General features: G+C 42.3%; 1 protein-coding gene across 1 annotated transcript; it reads left to right on the forward strand.

Moving 5' to 3' along the window:
* Positions 1–9,849: 9,849 nt before the first annotated feature.
* LOC114070616 (interleukin-8-like) lies at positions 9,850–11,546 on the forward strand. The gene is made up of 4 exons (XM_027908137.1): positions 9,850–9,913; positions 10,075–10,210; positions 10,862–10,945; positions 11,516–11,546. Exons 1-4 carry the CDS (start codon positions 9,850–9,852, stop codon positions 11,544–11,546), a joined length of 315 nt encoding a protein of 104 aa, XP_027763938.1.
* The last annotated feature ends 2,438 nt before the right edge of the window (positions 11,547–13,984 follow it).

Consider the following 13,984-nt stretch of genomic DNA (forward strand, 5'->3'; position numbering starts at 1 on the left):
TCCAGCCTGCCCGTTCTCCCGTTATACCATCACAGTCCCATGCAGCACTACACTCCACCTGTAATGCCCCAGCTGGGATAGGAGGTGTGCACTGGAAATAATCCCAGTCTGACTGCTTCCTAACAGCACTTAGTGCCTGATCTCCTCCCTGGCTGCTGCTGAGGTTCGTGGATTCAGCATGTTATCAGAGATATCCAGCACTTCCATAATTTACACCCATTGCTGCTAGCAGGAAGAGCCAACGTGACTGAACTTGCCTCAGAATGAAGGCTTTCATTCCGTGATAAAAATGGCATTATGCCCTGTAATTCCATCGTGTCGTGTAACTTAACTTCGTGGTGCCTTAGTTCGCTAAGGCTTTAGAGCAACTGCTGCTAATCCTCCAGAAATTATCTGCCAGCTAATACAGCGTGTATGGTGCTTCAGACAATGGATCACTGTAAACCATTTTCGAGGCTGTGTTGTTACACTAGTTGAGACACACAGTTTTCAGGAAGCCACTAAGATGTTTTTATTCCTTCCTCAGCCCTGGCCTCTCCTTCCCACTTCTGCAGTGCGGCTTTTGCACCATCTCCTTGGTTCTTTCATTACCACTGTCATAGAGTCATATTATAAAATATGACCCTCTCAAAAAGAAAGAAGAATCACCCCAAAAGCAAAATGATGGCACTGCAATGAAAAAAACCTGTCTCTAATGATGAGCACCTCAGAAAGCTCGGCTAATTCCAATTCCCAGGAACCAAAGTCAGTCCCAAAAGTGCTCCACTGAAACCGTGATTTGACTGCATGTTAATGAGAACCACTATTCCTTTCTGGGTTAATTTGTCCAAGTCATAGTAAAACAGCACAATAGTTGTTGACTGGGAAATATCTTTGATTCTGAGAAGAAATAAAGACAGGCCAATAAAGGAGGACTCCAAGGCACTCACCATGGTGCAGCACAACTTGCCTTAATGTTCTGCCTACACAGCAAAATGTGATTTTTAGTATCTCCAGAGGAAAAGCTATTCATTTGTTGCCTGAACTTATGTCCCCTGGTTTCCACTTCTTACTTTCAAAAAATCACATAAGTACTCGAAAAATGTGTTTAAAAACCAAGCTACTTTGCCTTTATGCCTTCTGCCACAGACACATGCTTTTCGTCTGGTATTTCTTTTGGTAAATGATTACCATGATGTTTGGCATTTCCTTTCGGACTGGGCTGTGAAAAGGATAGGACATGCACTGGCTTATATTGAATTACAAGCATTCCTTTCAGAGTGCACTGGGATGAGTTTAGGACATGACACACAACTTCGTAAACAGGGATCACAAAATGCCAAATCAAGAAAGTACATGATGCAAATGTTTGGGCAGGTTTTAGAAATTTTTGGACAGGATCTCACTGTCTATCATGGCAGGGTTGTTTACACCAGGGCAGCAAAGAATACATCAGCTTCTTTATTCTGAGTCTATATTGACTTCAATGTTTGATGATAAATGGAGCCCTATCTTGAAACTGGACATAAAAGACTGAAAAGTTCAACGAGGCTGCACAACTATACTCCAGAACTCATTTCCCCCTTCCTTCCAATTCTATACCTTAAAATGGAATCCTTATTACCTAAAGTTTATAACAACAGAAGGCTACAAGCTCAAGAGTCACCTGTATCTATTCCCTTTCCCACACCTCTATAATGTACTTCAGGAACTTGTGTGAAAGGTGAACAGTGACGTTCCAGTCATCAAGTGCACATCCTGCTCATCTTGCAACATTGGCTGGAAGGAAATTGTTTTCAAACTGTGATTTAGTAACCATTCCCTGATACTGTCATATGTCCCTCACTAAAGTGCAAACTAAATCCTTACGTAGCAATAATTGCATGGTGTTTTACAACTGAGCACCACTGGTACAGACCTTTAAGGCACTACTGCCTGAAGACTGTTTGTGTCCCCGCTGTTTGAGTTTGCTAGGCCTGCCCCGCTAGTGAAGGCTTTTGTCGCTCATCACACTCCACGTGCAATCAGCACCAAATTGCAGTCGATACAGAAGTAACAATAAAGCTGCCCTACACTGGGAGCAGCCGTGCTAATGTGCTGTGAGAGCCTTACCGGATTTGGAGGAACTGAACTCGGCCCAGTGCTTCCAGTAGAACAGTAAAACTAGAATACATGAGGAAAACCTTTTCAGGAGAGAACTTTTTAAACCTCATCAAAACCAAAAAGCAGATGAAACATACAGTTTAGCCAAGATGAAAGGCTCCTAGGTCTCCTGTATTCCACATTTACTCTACAACAGTCTACGAAGAACTCTTCTAGAGGACATCTTTCTACCCAATTAGTAACATTTTCTAAGAAATAAGTGTGATTGACAGTCTCACATGCCACTTCAGAAATGAAAGTGATAAAATACTGGCTGGAAGCAAGGCTCATAGTGACTGTTAACAACCCTGAGCTCTCCAGAGCTTTAGAGGAATGGGGAAGGGATATTGTTTTCTGTAGGTGATTAAATATTCGGCTTTGTGCCCTATGCTCATAGTGGTTGGTTTCCTGATTAACTGTACTGAGATTGGATACCTCAACTGGTTGGACCCAACAAACAGGTATTGTCAGACCTTCAGGGAAAAGGTGCTGGGGAAAATCAAACTCCTTACTGCAGATTTATATCCTTGATCTACATTAAATATTCATGTGTTTGAGTTTGGTATCGACCACTAATGGTCTGTGCCACACAGCAACACAGCTGTTCATGCTAAACAAAACGAGTCAATTCCTGTGTTCTAAGCACATTACTTCTTATAAGAGGAAATTAGCTCTGGGCTGGAAGTAGGAGAAACAGTGATATATAGGAGTAATTTCCACATCTTTCTTCCAATCCCAGTGACAAATACTTGTAGAATAAAGAGCAGAGGATGCCTTTTACCCAAAGAGAATCCAAGCCCAGAAAGGAGAAAACACTGATGTCTGATACTGAAGAGAGGATAGGGTGGGAATGGCAGAGGGAGATTAGGGCTTTCACAAGTTCAGGGCATACCTTGCTAAAGGTATAGACCCACTTGAAGTTCTAACTGTGACAGTTCAAGCCAGCTCAGATCTTGGTTGATGGTGGTTTGGTAAACGTCAGACCCACAGACAAAAATCAGTCCTACAGAGATAGGATCTACTTCAGATGAAGATCCATCCCGGTAGGCAGTGTTCAGGTGAGATTACAAAGCACTCCTTTCAACTGTCCAGTCACTTTCTTCTGAAGAGTTAAAGATTAGCTTCATCTTTTTCCCAAAGCACCAGGGTGAATTGCCAATGCACTTAGTGTGCAGAGGAGATAAGATTCAGCGTATAAGCACTGAGATAGTTAGACAGAGATTTAAACTGCTAGATAATGGTAGTTTCAATGCCAAGCTCACAAAATCTGAGAAAATTTACACACAAATGGAGTTGCTTTCCAAAGGCACTGTAATTCTGCAGGTAATCTGTGGAGGTTTAAAACAATATGAATTCTGTCTTCATACCACCGGGCCTTTAAAAATCCAGAGAGCTACTTGTGAGTGCTTGGAAAAAACCCAGGGTGCAAGTTCCCAAACTCTCTGTGTCACACAAGTATTCTGGCTTGCTGTGAGGAGTGGGAGAAAGCAAACAGGTCATACCTGAAGCGTTTGTTTGAGCTGCTGCTGACTTTCAATCAAGTGTTACAAAATACATCGGAGTTAAAGGAAGTTCTCCGTGGCAGGAGTTGCCAAGAAGCAATATAATGTAAATCGTTCCCTGGGGTTTTCCATTTCAAATTGGAAATAAACCACATGAAATGAAGGAAAGAAGAGGAAAATCCAGTGACAAGAATAATGAGTTGGATTTCCCTGAGAACCATTACCTTTTAGCACAGTGTTATTAAGCAGGAAAAGTAGACATTGCGGGTGCTGCCTTTGCTCTTTTTTCTTGAGGAGCAGGACTGGGTGGGAAGAGACAGGACCTGGGGTCTGTTCCCATCACAGCTGACCTTCCCAACATCTGCCCAGCATCTGTAACAACTGCAGGAAGAAGTGAAATCCTCAGGTGCAGCTGCAACACAAATCCTTATCTGTACCTATTAATAGGGGAAACCGATCTCTTCCACAGCAAATATTGAAAACCAACAGAGCACAGAACAAAGCAAACACAGATTGTTAATCTGCAGAAATAAATGCCATGCACTCCGCAGGGCAAACATTTAGCTTGTGTATAAACCAGTAGAACTGAATTCCCAAGAAAGAGTTACTTGTGTGGAGTCAGATAATGTTTCTGCAGTGTTCAATCAGCAGCGGATTCCTTAGGATGTGTTTGTTCCATTTGATGGGACACTGCTCCAGAAGCATTTCCCCTCAGCTCCAGTGTCAGAGATAGTCATTCAAGGAGCTAAAAACGCTGTCTTGGTTTCACATGATGTAAACAGACACACAGTGTGCTCAGTGATGATCAGTCCCACAAGGTACCAGCTTCCCACACGATGGAGACAGGCCCTCATGGACAAAATGCAGCTGCAGTTCCCTGTCTCTCCAAGTTCTTGTGTTCACTTTCTGTTCTCTCAGTGCAGGTAAAAAGCATGCCCATGAGCCCTCTATCTCCAGTTCAGGCTGATGTTTCCTCCAGAGAGGTAAAGCTTGGAAATAAAAAATGGCTGGATTTACACAAGGAATTTGAGAGCAATGCACTGTCTCCCTAGGAGCTGTTGTGCTTTGCACCATCTCACTGCCCCTGAGTTCAGGACCTTGTTCTCTTTAGATTTACATCCAGTGTCAAAGCGTGACTCCGTTGATTTTAATTTATTCCAGATTTACACCAGTAAGTGGGTGACTAGAATTGCAATACCCATGGAATGTAGCACAGGGTTAATTATGCTTTGTTTATAGGCTTGAAAATACTATGGTTTTGGAAAAACTGTCCTTATTTTATCCTCCCTCCCACCCAAGTAGCCTAGAACACAGGCTTTTAGTTTTGGGACAGATGAGGGGATATAGGCTGGCAAAGGGGAGGCCAGGGAGTCAGGGAGGGAGCATAAGCAAATGCTACTCCTAAGTATCTTCTCCAGTCCTTTCCTTATTCTCAACTACCGTTTCTGCTCAATCCTGGAAGTCTTGGCCTTGTTACATTAAATAAAATATTCTTCTGAGTTACTCTTTTGTTCACGTATTGTAATTGGTTTTCAGTCACTTATGATGATTAATGAATAAAGGTATTTATTTAATAGCAAAGACAATACACGGCGCATACTGCAATACTGGGAAGTCCCTGAGCAATCCTACCGCAATTATTTTTCTCTAAAAAATGCAACTAATGCAATTTAACCGCAGTGGTCACTTTTGTCCTTTGAAAAGGTTGCTGCATGTTGAGTAGCCTGGACATTCTTCTCATGCTTCAGGCAGCATCCTGTCCAGTTCTTCTTCTTTTTTTTTTTTTTTTTTCCCCAACACTACTTCCTTTTCTGGAGATGATTTAATTTCCTATGCAGTTACTACATGGATGGGGAAAACCCAGGAATACACAAAGACGGACATTTTCCATCCAAGCTGACCAGCAAAAAGCCTTTCATTGTATTATGAATCGGCCAAAAGGCACAGTAGAAAAGGACTATAATTTTGGATTCCTTCAGACTGCTCAAAAATGTGAACCAAATTCTGAGTCAACCAGAAATGTTCTTCTGGAAGCTCAGGGGACTCTGCTGAAGCAAAGCTCAGCATTGCCACTAGTACATTTTAGAAATCCAGCTGCAAGGCTGGAGCATGAAATGCCAGCACTAGTGCCCAGAATAGCCAGCAGGATGAACAGTGGGACATCTAGGTGGCTAACAGAAAAGTCAGGAGAGGAAGAATTGCTAGCCATGGCTTTAGGTGTGTTATATAAGTGGGCATTGCTGGAGCACCTGTTTGTGCTGCAGGGATGTGCCAGGTCCTCTCAAGACACAACTCGAAAGCGCCTCTCCTGCCTCTAAACCAGAGATTTCATCAGCAGTGTAGGTGGAAAAAAACATTCACGGGCATAGATGTTGCAACTGTGCTTCTCTGCAGCAAGAATCACGGGCTGCGTAGAAAACACAGAAACTGGGAGCATCATCTCCTGCACTGGGAGGAAGCAGTGCTGTGGTACAGCAGAGTGCTGCCTCTCCTTGTTCTCAGAAGCCCGTGCAATTTTATGACTAATTAATACTTTCTTAAAGCACTCACACAGGGATCTTTGTAACACCTGCCCAGTGCCCAGCACTTCTGGAAATGAGCAAATGCTATTTCCATCCTTGTTAATGGTGGTGAATATCACACACAGGCAGCTTCAGGAAGAGAGGAGGAGACAGTCCCCCAAATTTCAGTGAGTTTCTCCTGAGAAGGAGAGTTCAGCAAAACAAGATAGGCCTGCAGAATTGCATGTTAACTAAACAAAAGAGAAAGAATATTTTTGGAGAGGGCTGACCCAGACACTGCTGAAACTCATCAGGAGGTAGACACTTAATGTGGATCTCATGGTTACACTTCTATTTACAGCCCTTTATTCCATATCACTCTTATAAAAGTCATTCAGTGTGACAGTTGGCAAACTTGAAATCTTGGGAGGGTTGTTGCTATCTAATTAAGGAATAGTTAGGGAGAAAAGACATAGACTTATGGCATTCGCCACTGTAAATGAGTTCTCTGGCACTCTCAAGTCAGAGAGATTTTGCATACAGGGTCACAGAAGTTTAAAAAAAAGGAAGAATTTGCCTGCAGGAAATCTAAACCTCAAGCAGGACTACCCTTTCCTGCTGAACCTAATACTCTCAAAAAACCCCAACAGGTCACATGGACTGACTCAGCTGCTCAGTGATTTCTAAGTCATCTTTTACATCTTTGGATGTAAAATTCCAGGCACGAGGCAGGATTTCTAAAGGTACCAATGAACAGTCACTGAGGGAGTTGAGGACAAGGCACTGCAAGAGATTCCCCAAGGGAAAGAAGTTCCTCACTGCTCATGTGAGCATAAGGAAATGTAAATTTTGTGGGCACTCACCAGTCGGGGAAGGTTGGGCAGGAGCCCACAGGAAATGATCTGAGAAACTCCAGTGTTTTCACTCTGGTACCTCAAGCTCTCTCCTGCCCTTTGTTGTACAATAGCATAACTGAGGTGGAAGCCTTGATAAGTGGAATCACTGAATTTTACGCCTGTCATAGCACCTGCAGATTGATTTGAACTAATGCAGCACATAGCAGTTTGCCATGTGATTTGGACAGGGACTTTTGTACCACACACCGGTGCCGAAAGCTGGACATAAGCTAGTCTGCACTTCTGTGTGTCATATATTTCTGGTAAGCTCATCAGTACTCAGAAATCTTATCACTTGCTAGCTGTTAAGGCACTCTTATGCCAAGAAAATTGAAGTTCTCAGTAACTGTGTTTAGGACTCTTATGACAAAAGAAGTGTTTATTCAGCTGGAGGCTACCAGATATCGTTTATGATAGTCGTATTTAAGGCTTAGGAATGACTCTCTTCAGTCAGAGACTGTGTGCACTAGAAATCCAGCAGCTCTTAATTCACCCGCCTCACATCTCCAAAACTAGGTCCTTATACATTAATAACAACAGCAGCTCCTCTCTGTTGCCCAAATCGCACAGTTTACAATTAAACATGTGATCTTTACATATAGAGTTCATCTTTCTGATTCTCCCTGTAATCACAAAAGGAATTTTATCTTTGCTGACTCTGAGCTTTTTGCAAGCCGCTCCTGAGCACTCTGCTCACTACCTCTTCAATTACAAGTCAAAGCACAGCCTCCAGAACACTGCTCGGTTGTTCTCTCTGCTCCATATCAAGATTTGTTCTACAGTCATCATTATGTCATCTATGATAAATGTAAAACACCTAAGCCCTGTCTTTACATTTGAGTAGAAACGTACAAGAGTCACAAACACCCGATCTGTCTGGATCAAGAAAGCAGAAATAACAGGTCCTTAAAATAAAACAGGCAGAAGGTCTTGCACAACGAAGACAAAGGGTAAAAGCTTCATTGCATGTAGAGTACAGAAAAAACAATTTTGTCTTTTTGAGATAATGAAAATCACTGGGGAAGTTAGAGAGAAATAACAGTTTTTTGGGCTTATTTGCAAAAGAATTCCACACTCTTCAGGCAATGCAATTCATCCGTCCATTTTCTCCTTGTATGCAGGCCAGAAGACATTTCCATTGTAAACAGCTTGCTATGCATGGAAATAGTGTGTTAGGGGGAAACAAAAATTCCCAAGACAGGAATGAACAACCCAGTCTATGCTGCTTTCAGCATAACACTTTGTAAAAAGAGATTGACCCAGAATGTGATACAGGCCTACAGAATTATGAAGGAAGGGGAAATTAGGGATAAGGATCAATACTACATCATGTTTTCCCCTAAAAGAACAAGGAGGCGGCAAATGAAACCAGGCTTGTAGTGCAAGACTACCAAGGATAAGTCTCAAAGACACTTAAATCTTTTCTTACACATTCCTGGGCATCTGCTGATGGCCACAGCTGGAGGACACTCACTAGGCAGACCTCTGGTCTGACACACAGGGCTGTAATTAGGTGCTCATGCGCCCTGTTAGCTAATCCAGCTGTGCTCACTGTAAACTGGAAAATGCCAGGGAAACCACAGCTTAATCCCAGAGCTGCAGCTCTTACTAGGCTATTATTCAGAACACTCCTCTAAGACTATTTATAGTCAGACACCGATAGATATGGTAACAGTAAGTGGAATTCAGTCTGGCATATGTAAACCTCTGAGTCCTTCATGATCACTCAGAGAAAAATAACCTACATTCATTCATATCTGGTCCTGTGCTTTGTTCCTTTGACTTCCCCATTACATGGCAGAGGAACAGCAATGAGATTCCTTAATGTTTAACCCAAATAAAGCCTACTTGTATTTTAGTATTTGTCTATACTGCTACTAAAAATGGTTGTACATCTCTGACTTTATCTGAATAATCCTTCTTCATGATCCCATCTTCATTTTTCCTTTAATTTTATTATAATCAGAAGAAACCTTCTCTTTACAGAGTCAAATTTAAATATGCAAAAGTGCCTCAATTTATTTCTGAAGCAGAATCCTGGAGCAGCTTTTAGAACTTTCCTCCGCCCAAAACCAAGGAGCAAAGAGCTAAGAAGTTTTGGCTTCAGAAAAGGAAGTCATGCTCAAAAAAAAAAATCACCTTAGGTTAGACAAAGCAATTCATCATGTCATAATAACATACTCTGTATGTTCTCATTGGTACGACAAAGTCAGTCTGGATTCTGTTACTTTTTCCAGTGATGCTAGATTTGAATTTATCAAAAACCATACTGCCAGTGTTTCTGCAGATGTTATCCTAGCATATAATTATTTTTTAAATATAAATTAATATAAGAACAAGGGGTACTGTTATCTACCCTTTCTACAATTATTAGCTCCTACATCTAGCAAGTCTTAAAATGAAAAAAAAAAAACAACAAACACTAAAGATACACAGATGGAAGATAACAGAGAAAATGCCTTCCACCAGCAGCAGAAAGTCAGAACAAAAGAAAATTATCCCAAGAAACACAGAATTACTAAGTCCCTAGAGACTCCACACAGCTCAGTACAGGACGGTTCCTTTTGTCTTTACTCCATGAAGTGCTTGGTGTTAACGAGACGCGATGCTGTGGCAGTGAAGGGAAAGGGGCTTACCCACTCACCTGTGACTCACTGCTCAGCAGCATCTCGCAGGTTCGGAGTTTCCGTGGGGCACAGGGCAACCAGGCAGGCAGGATATAAACACGGCCGGCCCCAGAGCACAGGCACTCACCACCCCGGCACTGCCCGAGCTCACCCCAGCACAGAACCCGGCCCGGGCGACTCGAGGAACACACACTCTTGCATCATGACAGGCAAGGCTGTGGCTGCCATCCTGACTCTGCTCCTGATCTCAGCGCTGGGAACACAAGGTAAAGGAACCCCTCCTAAAGCTCTCCTGACTGATGGCCAGAGCAAATGCTGGTGGGGAGAGACTATGCTGTCTGACCAGCGCAGCACAGAACTCTCCTAATTGCTGTCAGCAATTGTCCAGCGGAAATAGTGAAACACTCCACCTTTTTTTGTTTTCCAGGTAAGGCCCTGGCACGGTCAGCCATTGAACTCCGGTGCCAGTGCATAGGCACCCATTCCAGGTTCATCCATCCCAAGTTCATCCAAAACGTGAACCTCAGCCCCAGCGGACCTCACTGCAAGAATGTTGAAGTCATGTAAGTGCTTTTGCAAAATCCTAAGTTACTTGACATGAAGGAAACAGATTTTGTGCTCAGGATGGTGTAAGTGTTCTCTGAGTGATGTAACCGCTGACAGGCGCAGCTGCTCAGAGCACAGAACAGCAAATTCACAGTCACTGGGCAGCAGATAACTTCCTAAAACTCTGAATTCCACCAGCATGTGAAAAGATAATGCACAGAGCCATTCTGAGTAAGTGATCAAAATATCAATTTCAAGGGCTAGGACAAAAAAATGATCACCCTTCTACTCAAGTCACTGAAAAAAACAGCACTAGCATACAAATCATGTAATTTGGTCATTGTCCAGAACTTTCACTGTAACCAGTAACAGTACAATTTCTGAACCAAGACAAAAAGATTAAGCCCTTCAGTTAAAGACCAATACAAATACAAAGCAAGTTGGTGAGGAAAAAGAAGCGGTTTTGAAAAGAGGGAGAGTCCTGCAAATAGTTTAATGCATCAAACAAGTAGGTATGAGAAGATATGAAACCATTTAAAAAACCCCCACCTTTATACTAGACTACAGCCTCAACTGATAGAGCTTGAAAGGGGAACATGAGAGAAAAGTGACACTGCCCTGGAGTTCACTAAGTAGCCCTTTTCCGTTCCTTTTTGCTCCTGTTACAGAGCTACCCTGACAGACGGCAGAGAAGTGTGCCTGGAGCCCACTGCTTCCTGGGTGAAGTTGATCATCAAGGCAATTCTGGACAAGTGAGTCATTCCTTCTCAATGAGCACAGCTTATCGAAAACCGGTATTTTAATGGAGCTACCAAACACATAGGGTGTGAAGTGCTCCAAAACTCTGTCTCCTCAGGCAGTTCCTACCGTTTGTGTTCACTAATTGTGACAAACACTGTGATTGCTTTGAGCTTTAATGATAGCATTAACTACTGAAGCCTTACTGGGCCACACACCCCATGGGAATGTAATCTTCATCTCTCCCAAAGTAGAAGCATTTTGAAAACCTGCAGCACAACTGGTCAGGAAATCCAGGCATTAACTGATTGGATTTCTCTTGCTTGCAGTGGTAGAAAGTAACAATCAGTTTTTCAAACTAATGGCATTTAGTTACATGGGAAGAAAAAAATCAGGCTTCATTTATCAAGTGAGGCATCAAACTATGCAAGTCCACTGGTACTGAATATCTGTGAAAAGGTCATGATGTACCAGCGTCCCTCAGGTTCAGTTACAGTTTTTCAGGGGCCTGGGCACAGAAGCATGAAGTGGTGGTTTCAGCTATTGCCAGCAAGTCTTACCTATTCCATCTTCTTTCTTTCCAGGGCAAACACTAAACCTGAGACGGTGTCCTAAGACATAGAAGAAAAATATCCTAACTCTTCCAGCAAGGCAAAAATAGGAGAGACACTCCCCAGCTTCTGGCAGCTCACCTCCTCCTGCCTCCTACATTCACCCTTTTAACAGCATCTAGAATATGGATTCCTGGTTTGTAGTTAGTTGACAACAGTGTTTTACATAGGAGAGAAACCACTGGCACCAGAACAAGCAGACAAAAAAAAAAAAATGGCTTGTGAAAGGGTACAGAGACAACTCTGGATTACATTTTGCTAAACACAGATGGAACAGTGCAGTGCTTGCATGCTCAGCAAAGTTTCATTAAATGACTCCTGCCTTTTGGCAACAGTTTAGGAAAAGACCAGCAACTCCTTCTCTTTAGCAAAGCACGGACTGGTAACAGCACCTATACCTGGGTCACTGCCACTCACAGCAGGCTACTGGCCAAAGAGGGGAGCTTGCAGAATTGGGATGTCAAAATTCTGATACATCAGGTTTTGCGCCATCATTTTCAAGATATTATTTATAGTGAATTAGTGTTGTGAAGGTATAAACATATATTTTAAAGCCATCTCTTGTCTAGAAAAAAGCACTTTATTTATAGATATAGTTCTATTTATTTTTGCATATTTATTTCCTTTTGCATAAGAATGTAATTTATCTTGAATGTTTATTTATTTATGGGAGTATTTATGTTTATGTACCTAATAAACACTTGTTGAAATGTTTTCACTTCAATACTGTGTCTTAATAATTTCCTTAGTGAAATAAAGAGCTGAAAAAGAGGAAGCATTTCCCTTCAGTTTGTATCACATAACGGGTTCCCAGAAGGGTAAGCGGTGTCTGAGTTGTGGTGTCTGTGTTGTTTGCAACAACAGCAAATTGTTGCCTCGGGGGAGGGCAGATAATTTACAGTTGGAGGAATTATAAAAATTGTCTACTTTCTTCCTCTTTTCTTGGCAGACTCAGTGTTTGCAGAGGTCTGGATGATAAAATTCCCAGATAGTAATGAACAAATACTGATTAGTCACAGAAACTGCAAGGCCATAGCAGCGTGCTGCTCTAACAGCATAGCAGCTGAGAACCTGACAATAAACAAGGGGCTTCATTGACTTAAATAAACAGGGAAATCTGATAGACATTGAGGAAGTCACTGAGCATCCTCCCTTATTCAAGTGAGGAGAATCAGGGGAAATCCTAAGAAACAGACCTCCAACTGTACAGCCTCCTATCTACCTATGACACAACAATTTACATAGGAATGTTGGAATATGAGCAACAAGCACCGAGCACCTGAGAAATGGGAAAGTTGAACAAATATTTTGATATTTGTTTAGCTTCGGTCTTTTCCAACAAGGAGCCACTCCATATTCTGGACAATCAGCTCATGTTTGCTCATGGTGCAAGACTTAAAGGGAGTTTTTAGCACTGTTTGAGCAAGCTCTTGTGCAAGAGGACAATCATTCCCACCACGCTTTGCTCCCTGTCCCCATATCTGCCTCTGTCCCACAGCACAGCATTGCACAGCCTGTCAGACCTCAGAATGTGAAGGAAAGTTTCCCAAGGGACAGCTTTTGTTCAGACTTGTCTTACAACTCTAAGCCTTCCTGTTTCCTGAGGGATTTTTACAAACTGACTTCTCTCAGAGATCCTGTTTGGAGATAAGCGTGTCAGAAAGATCAGCCAAGATCACAGGTTATCATCGCTCATCAGAGAGACGTGACTCCTCCTTCTCCGAGGAGAAATGACACCATATCACATCTCTGTTCTGTGTGCAGTCACTGAACACCTTTACTCAGGAAGGCAACAACCACCCTGACGCTTCCAAAAATGTGTTTCAGTGGTTTTGGAGACTGCCAAGGGAAGCACTGGGGCTCTTCTGGCTCAAGGACTGCCTTTGTCAGATATGGGCTGTTCTTCCATGTTGATAAAAGCCATGACGTGCTTATCTGCTGTTTTAAACACCTGCAATTATTCTAAATGCATGAGGTTAGAAAGAAAAACAAGCAACCTCCTAAGAGCTTATTTTAACCAGGTGTCATTACATCCCTTTCTGCCAGATACTTTCTCTTTTCATAATCAGAATAGATGAAAGTTTCAGAAGAGCTTAAGTGCCTTTGGTGACAATGCCTCAGTCATTTTAAGTGCATCATTTCCTGCAGCGACTAGAGAAGCTTTTCAGTACAGAATTAAGCATCTACATCCCTTTAGGCAAACTGAAAACTACAAAATCCTTCGAGAGAGCAGTAGAAATTAGGTATGTTTTGCCTTTGTAAGACACTGGCTAAATAACTTCATAGGATTCAGATCAAAATATAGTAAGACTGGGATGAAAAGTTACTGTAATTATGTTGGGTGAAAGTTTTTGAACAAGGCACTTAAAAGTGACACAAAGAGCCGAAGAGAAATTCTATATTCAGAGAGAAGGAAAAAAGTCCCTTTATTTTGGCTCAGGG

This window comes from Empidonax traillii, unplaced genomic scaffold (genome assembly GCF_003031625.1).
Source record: "Empidonax traillii isolate 1590-97213 ecotype Southwest subspecies unplaced genomic scaffold, ASM303162v1 scaffold1620:size81671, whole genome shotgun sequence".
Classification (NCBI taxonomy): domain Eukaryota; kingdom Metazoa; phylum Chordata; class Aves; order Passeriformes; family Tyrannidae; genus Empidonax; species Empidonax traillii.

Bases quoted from the DNA above. Each gene is read 5' to 3' on its own strand.
- LOC114070616 (XM_027908137.1), top strand. From the start codon at position 9,850: ATGACAGGCAAGGCTGTGGCTGCCATCCTGACTCTGCTCCTGATCTCA. The intron at 10,211-10,861 runs GTAAGTGCTTTT...CTCCTGTTACAG, and splicing joins TGCAAGAATGTTGAAGTCAT to AGCTACCCTGACAGACGGCA. The intron at 10,946-11,515 runs GTGAGTCATTCC...CTTTCTTTCCAG, and splicing joins ATCAAGGCAATTCTGGACAA to GGCAAACACTAAACCTGAGA.